This window comes from Musa acuminata, chromosome BXJ3-6 (assembly GCF_036884655.1).
Source record: "Musa acuminata AAA Group cultivar baxijiao chromosome BXJ3-6, Cavendish_Baxijiao_AAA, whole genome shotgun sequence".
Lineage (NCBI taxonomy): Eukaryota > Viridiplantae > Streptophyta > Magnoliopsida > Zingiberales > Musaceae > Musa > Musa acuminata.
Window position 1 is genome coordinate 30298308 of NC_088354.1, and position 17971 is coordinate 30316278.

The following is a 17971-nucleotide window of genomic DNA, read 5'->3' on the forward strand; positions in this document are numbered from 1 at the left end:
ACTGTGGTCGTTTCATAGTGTAAATATTAATAGGCCACAATAAATCATTCCTCTCATTTTTCAAACTGACCATCCACAACAGGATACACTTGCCTTGGTGAGTCCAAGATCAGATATGTATATTACTTCCGTCAAAACATTCCACCAGTTGGTTTTGAATATAACGAAATCAGGAACTGGATGATCGAGGAGAAAAAGAAATTGAGCACAAGGGACCTCTTAATAGTTGACCTTATATTTCTCAGATATTTCTGCGTCCCCCCATTACAGCTAATGTAATCAAATCGCCAGTCAAGAGACTAAATAAAAATGAAAACGAAATTATTATGATCCAAAATGCTACACAATTATCCACACAAGGCTATTTCACAACCTCCCGCCCTGGAGGTTAAGCGTTACACACGTACCACAAGCATTGCGTTGTTCAGTGAGGATATGGCGGGACTACTGTCACCAAAGCAAGAGAGGTAGTCCAACTGATGCAGCCAGTTAAGAGATGAGCCAGAGTGCTGTCTGATTCTACCCAATGCAAAACTATAAACGAACAGAAGAAGATGACGACCAAAAAACGCTCCACAATTATTCACGCAAGTTCATTCCCCACAACCTCAGTTCTGGCATGGTACAACATTGCAGGAAACCCTTAGCTCAGTTCTGCTGACAGTAGTCAATACAAGGCACATGGACATGGAAAATTTTCAAACTAGGATATTTATAACTTGACAAGAAACAAGTACAGGGCAGGAAGCAATGAACTTTCATCAATGGAATAACTGTTGCTGTTGCAGCAAATATCATATCCGGGGCTTCACCCGTCTTCCATTTGCATCACTCCCATCAAGGAGGGCATCACTTGAATACACGCTGGATGTTAGTGAATTTTCTCCGATCCTAGCGACGAGTGCAAGAAGCTCAATCAGAATAGATGGACAACTGACCTTCAAGTACTCGAATCCTTCAGTTTGCATCACAGCTGCACAATTCATTAGAACAAAAAAAAAAACAGTTAGGTCTAGTAACACAAGTTATCTAAGATACTAGTTGAGATTTTCTTTACACAGGCAGACAAGGCACGAATGCCGATTTAAGTACAGCCAACATATGCAATGTTATTCCTACAAGCAGAGAGAGATGCTTTCTTGTGAACCCCAAAACCCGTGTCACATGTTAGACTGCCTACTATACAGCACTTTCGCATGGCAATCACATAAGATGCGATCAGAGATCAGACACGATAATTTTTCATAGGTAGACGTTCAAATATAATGTCTGCCATATTCCAATTAATATATTAAAATGTTAAGAAGAAAACATCATGATCAATGTTAACATGCATTAGATGGTTCACCATCTACATGAAATAACTGAGACCTGAGAGTAGAGACAATGCATACTAAGAACAAGATATCACCAGAAAGACCATACAAACAAAATCAAATTCAGCAAGATCACAAGGAGTATAAATGGCAATTAACCTGTTAACTATGACTGCAGCCTACTACCCTATGCTCTATTAAGAGATAAAACCACTATATCTTGTAGAATTGCTCAAGGTCAAAACACCAAAGAGATCAGGTCATCGACAAATATTTTGAATCTGGTTAAATAATCAACTATATGTTTAATGCAAGAGACATTTCTGCAGAGACAAGTTTACAGTGATATCATTTCAATTTACAGTTATGCTGCGAAATAAGGATAAACTACAACAGAAACAGTACAGTGGTTTGCTTAAATATCACCCAATATGTGAGCAAGAATCAACATGACTAGACAATTAAATCAAATGTCATCTTTAGATCTAACACTCGGCGCTTCATAGAGTTGCAGATAGAAGAAACAAAATCATGATGTGCCAATGCATGAGAACAGACATCGAAAGCAAGACGATACTGTCTGGTTACTGAAAACAGATAAGCAAACAGAGAAAATGAGAACCTGACCACGATATGTCCTCTTAGTAAAGCGCTGAGATGTCAAGGAGGAAGATGTACAGGAAAACAACTTAATAGACACCATACAATTCTGGAATTGACATCTAGGGCGATTGATATGAATTGACATCTAGGGCGATTGATATAGCTACGCTGATCAGTAACAAGCATTCACAACATTTGTCATTCGAGTAACAGTACATTGGTCTTCAGATATAGCACTTGTATAGCATGATCCTCAGAAATCATGATAGCAGAACGTACTGTGAATTTTGATTCAAAAAAATCATCTGTACATAGCTTGAAAAAATTCAAGCAAAAACATTCAAATATCCTATTACCGATGTTTAGATGCATATACTAATCTTCACATAAATTAGAAAATACACAGTTTTTTTGCTGAAAGAACTAAAGCCAGTGTTGTAAGAATAAAATAGTCTTATAGTTAAGAGATGGAAAGCAGAACTTTCAAAGAAGAGCAATGTCATCTTCCTGTGGAAATGATTACTCCAATGGACAATTATCTTTGAAGTTCATGCCACACCTTGCTGATCGAAAACCAGCACTGGGAACAAACAGGTGACAGATGTGCAATGATATATAATAGACACCCATGTTGTGTTTGACCAGTCCTTAATTTTTTTGTCCTAAAGATGTCACCATGAGAATACATTTAGCAGAGGAATACTAGTCATACCTCTCAAGTTCTCTGGCAAAGCAACAAATTTGAGACAAACAGATTTAAGCTGAGAACAGTGATGCTGCTCAGCCAGTGCTAAAGTAGTGGCCACAGTATTTATGGCGACATCCTCACACAGCTTGACTTCACAAAGTATTTTAAGCCTATCCAATGCATAGCGGTCAGCAGCAGCAAGCAAATGTTGAGCCATTAGAGTGGAAGCACATTTTGTATTCAGACCAGCTAGCTCTTCCAAGGCAGGTAGGGAATCCCAGTATATGAAATGGAGTAGAGCCTGAAAACACAACAATATGCAAATTTTGCTTTAAGTTGTTAAAAGCTCAATTGGTATGATTACAAAGAGAATGACAATACTAACGTGCATGAGGAACAAATGTGATATACACAGATTCCACATTCTCACTGTAGCACACAGTATTAAACTATTAATCATTAGTTTTGTCTAATTAATTATAAATCACATATAGCAAATCCTTGTGCATGCAAAGATTAAAAAATGAAGATAAAGCCTACAGTAAGATGGCAAGCCCAAGATTGTATGAAAATTAGTTACACAAAACGCGTATATTCTGTGTAGTACGATATCATTGTCGAACATATGTTTTCAGTGTTATCCACACAAATGCATGCTGCACAGAAAATAAGGAACAAACTATGCACTACAATGATTATGTCATTGTCAATGGTGATCATGTTAAATTGATTAAATTTTCTTGTCACTTAATAAGGCTTGTGAATAAAATTTATGTTGTCTTGTATGTCAAAAGTATTTCATCCAACCAATATCACACAAAAAAAGAATCAACTAGAAAAATGTCATATATAGGATTTTAGTGTTGCGCTTGCTTTTAGGGAGAGATTATGATAAGTAAGAAACACAAGATCCATCAGAAAGCACTTGTGTAATTGGATTTTCTTGTATCATAACTCATCTTAAGGAAACTTCCCATGTTACAGCAATATAGTACAATGTCATCTTTAGTCAACCTCATTAGCATAGAAATAACCAAACACAAGGCAGACAAAAGTGCAGATGAGTATATTCTTGGTTTAACAGCAAAATATAGGAGTATCAAACCCTTCTGAAGTGTCAACAGTAACATAAATAATAACTTTATAATCAATCAAGTGTAGTATTGCAAGTGGCATAAATGTAGACATAAGCTTCAGCAATGGTACTATCTTACCTTGCATTAATCCTGAAAAAATACCTAGTATGAAAGAAAGAAAGCGGCCTAGCCAATCACTATGTGAACTCACCCAAATGATATAGAAAAGTATAGGTGATAATGTTTGACGAAGTAAATTATATAACTTTATCATTAATTGCATATTCCTTCTTAACATAGATCCAAAGGAAAAGCAGTCATATGGTAATTCATCTGTGCAGACTGTGAATATCAATAAACCTATCAAGACAAAAATTCATTCATGCCCTTGAGAAGAACCGTCATTTTTGTGTAGCAACTATATATAAAGTTCAACCTTAAACCTCAAATTATGATGCCACTATCATAGGTAGCTTCATCAAAACATAAAGCTTCTACGAGCAACAGAAACTTTGACATTAACCTCAGAAGTTATTCCCTTGTCGCTCAAGGTAACTTTTGGATAAAGGGGCTTGCCACAAACCCAAGAGACAACTGGCAAGCCTGCACTGAAGTAAACTGGCATTACTATGTATGTAATTTAAGACGTGCAACAAGACAGCATTTACTCCATTAACCAAAGGCCTAGAAAGAGCTTGAACTTGATCAAAAGAAGTAAAGAAACTACAATAACTTCTTAAATAAAGGGGAAAAGAGAAATCCAGTAAACAAGAATTCAAATTAGCCATAATGCATAAGTTAAATGACGAAAGAATCTGAACCACAAAATGTGACAACACCAAATCCAAATTAAGAAGCATAAATACCCTACCTTAAAAACTGGAGTTTCCATGTCTTCGACCTTTATACAATGCATGTTCCTGTCTTTCATCGGACCAAAAAGTTGAGCCCTGAAAACAGGTGAACGAGCTGCAAGGACCAATTTGTGAGCATTGAAAATCTCACCATCAACTTCAAAACTTACATCGGTTCCTTTTCCACTATCTAGAAGCTGGCCAAAATTCTGAGTTATGTTAGAAGATGGCACTGCAATGGTATAAATTTTGGGTCCCTCAGTGTGCGATCTAACAACGCCAACACTACAATTAACTAAGAGACAATCATCTTTAAGATATGCTGATGACTCTAAAGCACTTCTTCTGAAAAAACGCTTATAACCCCTGCATCATTCACAACAAATGCAATATTATTGTAAATGGGCATTCATAGTATAAATTATTGCATTCCTGTATAAAATTCACATAGTGCTATATTGCAGAACATGTAAAAGAAATGTAAGTATGCCCTTAAAAGAATGGCATGTTAACTTATTAAAAGCTCTCTCTTGAAAAAGATGAAAAAAATGTATCATTGATTATCTGAAATGATAAAAAGGAGAAAATTGACAAAACGAACACTGATCATGCTTGACTTAGTTATATCTTTAGCCAGCCAGACATTAATACCTAAAAGAAGCTTCAAATTGTTAATATGGAGCTTTCAGATGTCTATCAAAAATTATTCAGATGGAATAGTTCTTTAATACAGACTTCAGGAAAAATTTCTAACCTAACCAACTTCACGCTAATGTAACTTATTTTTTAGCATTACCATCTTTAACATTTGAGTTAAGAGGTAGAAAATCTTAATCAAGCAGATAATTAAGTCATTATGATGACAATAATACTAATATTAAGTAACTCAGTTTATGAGCATTACCGTTCTCTACAATTTAAGTACAAGGACATCTGAGGATGATTAAGAAAAATCTTATTCAAGAACATAATTAGGTCATTGTGAAATCAATGCTCCCTAATTTATAACCATGGACATTTTCCACGCAGAAACTGATAAAGGACAAGAACATCTTATCCAATAAAATTGTTGAGTAAAGGATAAGTAGATCAGACAATTAGTGAGACCACCAGATTTTACCACACATTTTCCACACAAAGCAACACGAGCTATCAAATAGCATACTCTTACTATTTTAAATGGATCACCAAAATATGCTAATGTTAAGTAGTTCAACTAGAACCATAAAACCCTTAAAACTGACTGAATTATATCATATTATAAAAACAATGAAAAACATCCAGCTAGCAAGCTTGGTAAGACTGGCAAAAGGGTCAAAAACTTCCTATGCATTTGAATCCTTCCTACCAAATTTCTTGATTGTCTATAACAAACACCAATCCTCGCTCTCCGCACCTCACCAGCATTACATCAGCAATGCATTGTGTTGCACCGGTTCCCATGTTCAGCACCCAGCCACAACTTGCATGTCATATGACCTTGGAAACCATGTTCCATGATGACCTACAACATATCTACCTAAAGCCTAATCTGATGGAGCCATGAATACTTCTCCCAATAGAGCCAGACAAGGGCCTAAGCCTTCTTTTTTGTTTTTGCTTAAGAAAACCCAGAGGATGGGTATTCAGAATAGTAATGTGAGTAAATAAAAGAGAGAGAGAGAGAGAGAGAGAGAGAGAGAGAGAAGAAGAAGAAGGGGGTGAGGGGGGCAGAGAGATAAGATATTTGCAACAAAATACTCCTAATAATTATCTGAATCAAAGTAGGGTTTGGGTATGGGACAATGTATAAGTAAAGAAAGCCTAAGAACCCTAAAAGAAGGTCAAGACTGAAATTTTTTTAATTTTACATTAATCTCCTGCAATTTACCAGTGATAGTTTTTTTCCTTGGTTTATTCTTTGGAGGCCCCTACTTCAGCTCAAATGAAAGGGGCACCTCTTAGGAGGCATCAGTCCTAACAACAAAGACCATGATCATTAACTAAATTCTACTGATAAACTGATACTGTGAAATTGTTACTAAAAAGCCAGATGTTGAATCATATAACAGAGCACATTATTCATATCAATTTTCTTCAAATAATGCATTAACACTGATAAGAATAAAACGCTAGTATAGTGGGAGTTTAAACATATCAAGGACTTCTGGCGAAGTGAAGAGAAATTCAAACAAGGGCATATTGTCAATGTGAACAGAAACTAATATAAATATTACTAGAACCTTCCAACTTTCACCTGTAAACAAGGGCATATTGTCAAAGCGAACAGAAAAAAATATAATCTATGAACAGATTACTAGAACCTTCCAACTTGCAAACACCTCTTAGGTTAATCAGGTAAACCACACTTTTTCCTATATCAGAACAGACTTTCACCTGTAAGTCATGTGAATATAAATATTTCACATTGTCAGAATTTCAAAAAGTAAAGGATTACTTTTTTAAACTCATGATCATCTTTTACAGTGAAAAAATTCAACATCCATGACCATCAAGACAAAATTTTCACTTAACAATTATTTGGTCATAGCTTGAGCTTAAAAGAATGAAGTGCGCAAGTACTGAGATGCCTCAAACAGAACCATGAACTGCAAGAATTTCCAAGCACACAGTCCAAATAAGAAAACAAGTGAACAAATAAAATCGATCAAATTCACCATGCACTAATCAGTTCAAGAATCAACGCATCCTTTCTTTTATGTTGCTACCTCATTCAGTAATTAACATTTTGATAACATCCACCCTCAGACAGCCATCTTCTTCGGATACCAACTAAATAAATGAAACTATAATTCACAACCAAGGTAATCACTAACGACTCATCAATAGCCTAGTTAAAAGAAGAAAAAAAAAACTTATCCCTAGAAACTAATTATGTCAATTTTATTAAGATGTGTTCTGCATATTTAAGAACGATCTACAAGATCCCAAAGCAAAGAAAAAATACATCAAACTAAAACCATCCCAAGAATCATAAATAAGTTATCCAACAAGAAAGAAACGATCGAAAGCATAATTCACACGACACGCCAGCCCAACTCACCACATGCTGCCGCGGTACTTGAGAGTATAAGGACCGCCCTCCAGCGTTCTCCCAAAGTGGCTATGAACCTTGTGCTGCTCCTTCCCGCTCTGATCCAGCAGCGTGAGCTCGAAAAGCGCCCTCACGTCGGTCCCCTCGCTCGCGAGGGCGATGAACAGTGACACGTACGCCGCGCCGTCCTCCAAGCTCTTCCCGTCAGGGTAGAAGTAGATGGCCCAGTCGTAGCCCCCCACCGTGAACGTGTCCGACGCCGTGTACTTGCCGATGCCCATCCCCTTGAGCAGCGAAAAACCGGAGATCCTAAAGTGGTGGGAGCCGTTCACCGTGTCGGTGATGGACGTCGACGCCGTCTCCGTCGGCGGCTGATTAGGCGCCGAGGGGTGGGAAGAAGACGAGGAGGACGTCCGGGAGGAGGTGCCTCCTCTGTATACCCTGCCGCTACCCATCTTGAAGGGCTCAGAACGACTGGATCGGCGGCCCCAATCGATCTAGGGTTCCGGCGAAAGAGAAATTGCCGAGGAAGGCAGAATCAATTGAAGCCCAACGGACCTAGGGTTTTGCTGTGGGAGATCGGGGGATTGCGATCTCACGAAATTAGGGTTCGAATCGACGACGGCTAAGGAAAAGGAAAGGGAAAGGGAGCGTCTATCGAGGTCGAGAGGGTAGAAGTCGGTCGAGAGAGAGGAAGAGGAGGTTGGGGGGCAATTAATAGCCGTCGGGATAGAACGAAGGGCGATACTTCTTGTACCCGTCCCGACGCAACCCTCTTTCCCACCTTCCCTGTGAATGGATAATTGGGTGGGGCCCATAATGAGTCACTGTCTCATCAACCCCCCCTCGTTGTTTTCAGTAAACGGGCGGTCGCGTTATCGGGTAAACGTTACTGGTGGGAAAAGAACGTTGTAGAAGAATATCTCGCAAGGGAAACGAGCATGGGATGCGTCCTCGTTTATGTTCTCACGTGTTTGGTGACGTACATTAGAAACTTTACGTGTTGCGATGATAAACTTCAGAGACCAATAGGCTATAACGGGCTGGACTTTTCATCGGGCCCATCTTAATAGTGATTTAATAACTCCGTATATTTTATGTCGTATTTGACTTTACCTTGTTTAATTAAAATATTTATCGATTTGAAATTTTTTTTTTTACCTTAATACTTTGATCAACTCGCACGAGCAAAATTTTGCAAGATTGGTGGAAGTTTACGGATGGAAAAGTCATTTCATTCACATTCAAGAGAGATTAGTACTTATCAAAATAAAAAAGAGAGATTAGTCATTTGGAAAAAGGTGACATTATAATTTTGTTGACGTAAGCCTATACAAACAGAGAGTGGTACCATTTACCGATAAGCATTTTAAAATCATCTTCGATACTTTGTTACTATTTTTACATCGTGGATTGGGAATCGATGCGACTTAGTCTTATCTCGAAGGTATAAGATTGTCTTGATAGGTCTTTATGGTGGTTAGTGTCGAGTATGAGTTAGTAGGAGCGGTCTCGAAGTGATCTTTGAGCCTCCGAGATCATTCCGAGGCTAGGTTGGGTAAGTTTCGTCTCCTCGAGGGTCTTACAACAAAGGTCAAAACCATGAAAGATTTTCTGACTCAACCTCTTTGACGATCGAGTTAGTTTTATAAAATAAAAATAGTAGGGGCTTTTGGGTCTAACTTTTGGTCCTTGTTTAGGTATGAGGGATCGATTTTTATACTTGAAAAATCAAGGAATGGATCACATCCAATGAGCAGCATATTCTTACAATCTTTTGTAACCCATTTATGTGAGGGATTGGTTTGTACGACCTCGAACAGTGCATCGTCGATAGAGGATGATGAGGGGTATTGCCTATAAGCCCTGATAGTTGATAGGGTTGAGTCGAATAATTTCTCACGGGTGACAAACCACGGGAGGCGCAGGTCGACTTGATCGTCCGAGAACCACTACCCTCAACAACCAATTTATATTGTCTCCTTTGGATTATAATCTACGATGGTCGACAGGTTGTTGCTCCATTGTCGATTGTGGAGGTGAGGACCTGGGCATTGTGTCTTTCGCGTCAACTTCTCGATGGTGATAAGCTGATGGATTATGATGGTTGCCAGAATATTTCCTAATAATACTAAAAATAAATCTCATTTGTTCTTGATATTGAGAAATTTTTATTGACATAAATAAGTAAATTCTTATCGAGAAATTATTTACTTGATTACATTGGTAAATAATAAGGCATACATGTTAATTTCTCATTGCATGTGCTCACTATTTCATCCTGATTATGTTTTAGAAATATAATGTTATTGGTTTATTAAATTGTATTAGTAACAATTTTTTAAGAATATACTCCTATCTTGTAAAATTTATGGATATACACATTCTTAAGTTAGTAAATTTGGTATAAAAAAAATTGTAAAAGTGTAGCCACAGGAGACAAAATTTTCATGGAACAGTAACAACTTAGTCATTTATTATCATAATATTTTATTAGCTATCAGATGGAAATTGAACTATTAGGAATCAAATTTGGATGCATTAGCCACCATTATGTTTAAGTCTTTTAGAGATAGTGTGGTGGAAATGTCAGTGCCACATGGCTGCCACATCAACGGACAACGGTGTTAAAGTTATTTTCATATGATTGCTACATCTTCCGAAAACAAAAACAAAAAACAAAATTTCTCGCGAATTCGCTTTCTGATGTACGTCACTATAGAGGTAAACAGACGTGGAGCCCATAGGAGCAAAACCGCCCCCAAAATGTTCGAATGCCTGCCGAGACTCGTCTCCTATCACTATAGCGGTAGTAAACTGTTTTGGGAGGTTTTATACTGCCGCATTCCGAGTCTCCGGCCTCGAAAGGAGGGTGGTAGCTTATTCTGTCACTCAAATCCGAGAGAGAGAGAGAGAGGAAATTGGTTGGTGCGGTAGGGGACGAAGAGGTGGTAGACTTCGAGCCCGATGAAGATGATCTCATGGACAAGGAGGCCGGCGCTGCCGAGGCCGACCCCTCGCCTGCACCCAAGCTCCGATCCACGATCGCCGGAAACGCCTTGGGCCCGGGGAAGACCAAAGGCAGAGGCTTCCGCGAGTCGGAGCTAGGGATTTCGATTCCCTCGAGGCCGATGGCGGTCCCGATCCTCAACGGTGCATGCTTGAAGAAAACCCTTTTATTATTTAATATCTAGGATTTTTGGATATGTGGTTTCTCTTTATTATTTATCTTTATGCTTCTGTTGCATTGGAGGTTTTGTTAGTTCGATCATTTTAGGGTTTATTCATCTGAGTTTATGTCAATGCATTGTGTTTAGAGTAGACGATTTTGATTTCGTTTTATTTAGTTATTGGAATTTTGCTTATCATCTTCATACACTTACTTAGTTCATGGAAGTAGGAGATTTGGTACTCACACTTCGTTGAGGATTTAGTGTTTGCCATTCTGCTGGTAGTCATTAGAACTATGTCACAAAAAAAGGAACAACATGGAGTTAATGAAGTTATCATGTTTGGTAGTTAAATGCCTGGTCGAATGTTATGCTTGTAATCTACACAGTAGTAGGTGGCATACACTTCAACTTTGTGTGTATATATGATGACAATTATAGGTGGGATTTTTAAAGAGTTTTTGGGGCGAAACATGCATTTCCTTCCTGCCCAAGCTACCACAGTGTCCGTTGTACTCGGATGTGTGACATTGTTAATAATCATTTTAACATTGAAATTTGAACTTTTTCACTCTATGAGCTGAAGCAATATATACAAATCAAGCCCTCAACATGGTCAAATCAATAAAATGAAGCTCCACATGTTTTAAGTCTATTGGTTTCAGTCTGTTCCATCTGACCATTTTGATACCAAGGAATAAACCAACAACTCCTTCGTGAATGCCTACACATTCATGTTTCTTTCAAGTTTTTTAATTATTTCTTAACAAACTATTATATTCAAATTTTCCTAGTTTATCATAGATTATGATCTCTATGTGTAATTAAAAATTCTAAAATAGAATAAATTAAGACATCCTTGTTGGTGCAATAATATAAAAATTATCCTTCAATGAAATCATAAATAGGTTCAAAATATTTTAAATTAAAATATGAGGTTTAGAATAAAAAAAAATCCGAAGGCACACTAGCATTGTCTTAAGCATATTTTTCAGTTTTGTATGAGCCTCTAATAAGAAACCACTAAGTTACAACCATATGGATTTTTTTACTAGCATGACCTTAAATAATCAGAAGATGTGTGAAAAGTAGAAGAATTGAAAACTCAAAGAAGATAAAAAGTTCAAATTTTCTCTCTTTTTTTTTCCCCTTTTTCTTTAATTTTTCCTTAAATTTCTTTTACCTTCTTGCTTGATGTGGAAGAGACTTTTATGCCCTCGTCCATCCATGAATATCTAAATATCCATGAAGAGACTTTTACCTTCTCATTCTTCTGTATAGTCAATGAATATCTAAATAACTATCATAAATGAAATAGAGTGAATTACGTTCCTTTGACCAAGACTTTAACTAAAACACAGTATGAAACTAGGAGCAGTTGCATCTTACATGCAATCAACGATGCTCGTTGTTGTTGGCATGCAAGTGTCTTACAAGTGCCACATGACTCTTCTCCAGTGTCTCTTCCTCATCCAGCAAAAGGGTAAAAGAAAATTTAGGAATATCATAGAGAAACAAAGAAAGAAAAAGGAGATAATTTTAACTAAGTTAATCTTTTTCTAGTATTTGATTTTTTAATTTTCTAATTCTTTCATTGATTATGCTCTTGGTGTTCGATCCGCTTTTGATTCTTCTCGGTCGTGCTCGTAGAAGAATCAACCTCATAGAAGAATTGACCTAGTTATATATCGGGTGATTTTTTGTCAAACACAATAATGGGGTTGATGCGATTCCTTGTCTTCTTGTGCATGTCTGATGAGAAATCACTGATGGATTCTTTTATGAGCATGATCGTGAAAAATCGGAAGACATTTCAGTACTAACAACATAATAAGTGAAAGAGTTGAAAAATTGATAGAACCTAATATAGAAAATGATTGGAAGTCAAAATTCTCTCCTTTCCCTTCTTTATTTGCTTCTCATTTGTCTTAGATTTTCTTCTACGTTTGCTGGATGGGGAATATACTTTTATAACCTATTCCAATTAATGGAAGAGTGTCATGTGAAACTTGAAGGTACAAGATAGTAGCGCCAAGTGTTGTTGCATGCACCAAGGTGCGATGACCCTTGGTTCCATATTATATGAGGGCTAGTTGCGGTCTAGGTGAAGGGAACATAATTCAAAACCTGAATCATTCTGTTTTCTTCAATTGGATGCTTCACTGAACAAGGATAATTCTTTGAAAAAACAATTAGTTGCATGAGCAGTTTTTATCTTATCATTTATTTTATCAGTTATTCATTTGTTTATTTGTTTGAAGTAAAATTTGTGTTTTGTGAGGATTCCAAGTGTTTTTAGTGGGAAACATAGATTTGTTATCTTACCCATTCTATTGTAGTGCACGATGTATGCACATTGACAATTCAGACATCATACATGCATGAGTGGACCATTCTGCCACTTATCACACCTTGCGTGCATGCAATAACACTTGTCTTGGCTGTCACATTAGTGCCATGTGGGATTCCTCCATTGGTTGGAGAGGCTATAAAATTCTCTTTTCCATCAAGGAAAAAAGAGTCTGTTTACGGCAGTGTCGAAGATACTTTGAGGGCTTCTGGATGTATGATTAATCTGAACACAGATGTTTGGTGTTGTAAGTTTGGAAGCAATTTTCAAATTTACACTAAATGAAGTATTTACCTTTTCCCTATCATAAAAATGTTTAGTTTGATTGGATATTTATAACCAATGTAAAATATATGTAGAGTTTAATGCTCAGCATACATGTGCTGATATTCTTTGATCTCATGAACAGAAAGAAAAACTACCATCTGCATGTTACAAGCCGGCAACACTGAGATTTAACAGCAATGAGCAACATATCATATAACTAACTCATACCAAGAAAAACAGTTTGTATGTTCTTCCTGCAACTATTGGCGATTGTAATAAAAATTAGACATGAGATTTTATGCTTATGGAAGAATCCCAAATATGATAAATAGGAGAGGGAATATGTTAATGTATTGAAGCATTTTCATTTCTTCAACAAAGCTTCTTTACTTTTTCAATAAAGCTTTTTCAATAATTGTTCTTATCTTCTATTCTTTCTATCATGGTATCAAAACAGTGAGAAAAGCGAAGCTTCGCTCTTGCCTTTGGCCAGCGATTTTCAGCTCTTGCCTTTGGCCAGTGAGAATATATAATAACTTACACAATTGTCAAACAAGTTGTATTTGTTTTTCTGATACTGCATGACATTTTGATGTTAGCATATCTTAATATTATTCCCAATCACTATCCCATATGTGATTTTTCATAGGATGAAGCTATTATTGGAAAGTAAGTATTACAAACACTTTTTCTTTTTGTTGAGACAGCTATTGAGGGGTGGATTATACTGGTCACCAGGGTCCATGAAGAGGCACAGGAGGATGATCTGCACAACGCCTTTCATCAATTTGGTCAGGTCAAAAAATTGCATCTAAATCTTGATCGTGGCACTGAATTTGTCAAGGTAATATAACAGTTCTCATTAACTTTGTGAAAACAGTCATTGTGTAACCATCTTTAATCCTTGTAAATATTACTATGTAGTCTCTTTTGATCTTTTTTTCTTTAAAATTGCCGGAGATAAAAACAAAAGTGCTTAACCACTAACTTTATTTTTTTGGATAGTTTTGGGACTATAATACTTCTGTAGACATAACTGTTAATATATAGAAATATTGGATGTACCAGTATTCAACTTTTTAATCGTTTGATCTGACGGATAGTTAAATCAAATTTTGACAGTGGCATATGGAGCTATAGTGTGCAACAACGGACACAATGGGGTACTCTCTGGCTATGAAGCACGAACAGGCTATATATATATATATCCTCGTGATTCTTGAGGGTAAGGATTGTGAATTGGTTGATTCGTTGAAGTCTAATAATAGATGTCTTGATGCTCCAAACAGAAGTTGACACTGATTAACAATACTTGGCTATAAAATTTGTCTTACTAGTGTGTCTAGTGTGTCGGTCAACTAACGACATGGTACGTGTTGTGTTCGTAACGTATCATGTGTTGGTATGATTGTACATATTGATAACACAAAAAAATATATAAAATAACTTTAAAAATTTTTAAAAATAAAAAGATTAGGATTTTTAAGTTAGAAACAAATACAAATTTGGTATAATTTTAGTAAAAGATAATCTAAATTAAGAAAGAATAATGATACATATTTTTCTCGAGCTTTGAGAAGTAGCTTATGGTAGGTTTCGGATAATCCTTCCAGTGATATTGAATTATTTATAAAAAATAATTTGAATAATTAGATTATGAGATAAATAATTTATATTTAAGATTAAGAGCTTTGTGGAGTTTGAATTGTAAGTTCACAAGAAGTAGATGAGTTAGAGAGAGTGAGGGAGAACGAGTGGATAGAAAGGATTTTTTATTGAATTCAGTGAGATCTTTATAAAAAATCAATTAATCAATTAAAATGCTTGCATTACTTTCCACTACTACTTTTCACTATTTGTGTAGCTTATTTTAAATTAAAGTCTTTGTACGTTCAGTTTGTAATTTGCTTACTTATTTCGGGTTATGCCTTGATTGAATTCAATGAGAGCTTCAACGAAGCACAAGCTACAATTACAACACTCGATGTATCCGAGCTTCGTACGCAAGCAATTTTTGTTGATTGGGCATTTAGTAGAGAAGGTAATAATATTATATCTACTTATAATATCAGTATCATATTTAAGCAAATTATCAGTAGCATCTTCCAAAACTTCATATTAGAAGCTGAAAGCTGATTATTGTTCTGTTCGTCTGCATTTTCAATCGCGTGATTTCTTTTCTTCAAAGTTGACTTCTCCCTTCAACATAACATCATCTCCCGTTCCCTTAATATCCACCCCACAACCCAGATCCTTCCTTAAATAACATTTGCTAGGAAACATCGTGTGACACTAATTTAAATCTTTAAGTTGCATAATTATCTAACCATTACTTCCAAATTTTTATGCACTCTGGTTCTTGTTGATCTGCCAAAATATGTTATTGTAATTTCTGTTTCTGGATGATCAGACTCGAGTATTGGAAGTCCATATGACAATTGCATGTCTTCTCACAGTGGAGAATCTCCACGTACTCATCGATCAAGGAGCCCGCCGAGGAGGAGGTATTTAGGCTGCTTTCTTGTGTGTGTTCTTTTGGATGTTATCTTTTACATCCCAGATTTATTTTTTTTAAATATTATTTTATTATTTATAATTTATATAAAAAATATTTATGAATTTAAATCTTTATATTTATAATATTAAATATTTTATTAACTAAAAAAAATCATATCATAAGTGATGAAAAATCTTTTTCATCCTATCCTACGCCTCGTATCTATTATAAAGTAATAGATTATTTTTAAAATAATTATAATATAAATATATATCAGCATAAAATAATATTTAATATTTGTAAAATATATATAAATATTAATAATTTAATATTAAATGATAATATATTAATTTATTATAAAACTTATGTATAAAAAATAATGATAATTTTTATGTAATAAATAAGATCTTACTAGATGTAATGGTGCACTCATTCAACAGTGGATGTCATACTCCACATGATGGATTTTTCCCAACAACAGATGGAGTGGTATCCCTCATCCGCTCAAGTGGAGATACGTTCTTCCTAACAACAAGTGGAGGAACTGTCTAATCGTCACATTTGATGGCCCATTAATCCTCGGAATCACCCTACATGTCCTTGGCATGGATTCATAAAGAACTATTATCATTCGTTTACATTCATCCATTCATTCACGCATACATTCAAAAAATAATATGATAAAATATTATGAGGTACCATGTTTAATGTATAATCTGCTCGACTATGTCCATTGGTGATTTTGCAGTGTGATGGATCATAACTCCTTTTATAAGTTACACTTATAATGTGGATCACTAGCATAATCACATATACTATATGATAAACTTTAAAAAAATATAAAATCAATAATCATTTTCAAAATGAAACATTCAGATAAAACTTTTAAGTTTATCAAATCATTAAGACATGAGACATTAATCTCTCAATAGTATTTAATCAATTAAAACCCTAATTGAAATAGTCCAATTGACTTGAATCAAATTCAATTCGACTAGGACCTAACAGAACCAATCCCAAATCCTTATAGAATCGGTTTGGAATCACCTTAGATTAGTCTAATTTAGATTTGATTGATTTTGATTATGTCAAGTCGGTTTAAACTAGTTAAGTTAGTCTAGAATCACCCTAAATCATCTTGAATTAATAAGCTCAAACCAATAAAGTGAGAGAAAATCAGATTATATCATATAGTGCTAGCCCAATTGAATTGACCTACTAGAGTCTTAGACGAGTCATGTGTGCTGCATGTGTTTATCCCAAATAATATTTGATTAGGATCTAACGGAATCCACATCAAATCCTTATAGAATCGATCACGAATCACATCGATTTTATTGATTTTGATTAGGTCTTAAAGTAGTTAAGTTGGTTTGTAATTACCCTAAACTAGGTTAAATCATTCAAACCTATTTGATTAAATCAATTAATGAACTCAAACTAATAAAGGGAGAAAAAATTAAACTATATCGTATAATGCTAGTTTAAACTGAACTGACTCACATGAGTATTAGATGGGTCATGTGCGTCATATATGCTTGTCCCAAGCTGGATAGAGGAGTGATGATATGTCTAACACTAATCGCATAGTTGGATGGGCCTAACTTCGTAGATTAGGATGAGCCTCCCTCACAAATTGGGTTAAGCCTTACCATTAAACTGAGCCACACTTAGCTCGCGAGTTGCGTTGTACCTAGACACATGAGTTAGGATCATGTCTGATTGGGTTGTACTTGGCCATACGAGTTGGACTAGACTTGGTGATATGGGTTGGGTCGCACCTAACAATATGGGCTGAGACGTATATGGCCACATGAACTAGGTTTTGCCTGAGCATATAGGATGGGTCGTATCTGGCCACAAGGGCTGGGTCGACCTGATCTAGTAGATCAACCTAACTCAAATCAGACCATAATTAGATTCCTCTTATTAAATTAGCTTTTAATATATTAAATTATTAAAAAATAACTTAAATCTATAAATTAAATAATTTAAATTTATGATCTTAAATTTGAAACTAATTAAATCATAAAAAATTATAAAACATAAATATATCAAATTAAATAAAGTAGAACTATTAAGTTAATCCAAAAATAAAAATTATTATAATTAAATG

General features: G+C 35.6%; 2 protein-coding genes across 2 annotated transcripts; one reads left to right on the top strand and one right to left on the bottom strand.

Annotated features, from left to right (window-relative positions):
* Window positions 1–555: 555 nt before the first annotated feature.
* On the bottom strand, window positions 556–8263 carry LOC135640767 (BTB/POZ and MATH domain-containing protein 1-like). Its single transcript, XM_065155502.1, has 4 exons — window positions 7581–8263; window positions 4555–4903; window positions 2632–2908; window positions 556–973 (listed from the first exon to the last, which is right to left on the bottom strand). Exons 1-4 carry the CDS (start codon window positions 8024–8026, stop codon window positions 795–797), a joined length of 1251 nt encoding a protein of 416 aa, XP_065011574.1. The 5' UTR covers window positions 8027–8263; the 3' UTR covers window positions 556–794.
* A 2104-nt stretch (window positions 8264–10367) lies between these two features.
* Window positions 10368–14903, top strand: LOC103988973 (RNA-binding protein Y14A-like). Its single transcript, XM_018827349.2, has 3 exons — window positions 10368–10724; window positions 14066–14202; window positions 14481–14903. The coding sequence occupies exons 1-3, from the start codon at window positions 10553–10555 to the stop codon at window positions 14496–14498; spliced, it is 327 nt and encodes a 108-aa protein (XP_018682894.2). The 5' UTR covers window positions 10368–10552; the 3' UTR covers window positions 14499–14903.
* The last annotated feature ends 3068 nt before the right edge of the window (window positions 14904–17971 follow it).

Excerpts from the sequence above, each read along its gene's own strand:
- LOC135640767 (XM_065155502.1), bottom strand. The coding sequence starts at position 8,026 with ATGGGTAGCGGCAGGGTATACAGAGGAGGCACCTCCTCCCGGACGTCC. Across the intron at positions 2,909-4,554 it reads TGGAAACTCCAGTTTTTAAG|GCTCTACTCCATTTCATATA; the intron begins GTAGGGTATTTA and ends TTGTGTTTTCAG. Across the intron at positions 974-2,631 it reads TTTGCCAGAGAACTTGAGAG|CTGTGATGCAAACTGAAGGA; the intron begins GTATGACTAGTA and ends TGAATTGTGCAG.
- LOC103988973 (XM_018827349.2), top strand. The coding sequence starts at position 10,553 with ATGGACAAGGAGGCCGGCGCTGCCGAGGCCGACCCCTCGCCTGCACCC. Across the intron at positions 10,725-14,065 it reads GGCGGTCCCGATCCTCAACG|CTATTGAGGGGTGGATTATA; the intron begins GTGCATGCTTGA and ends TTGTTGAGACAG.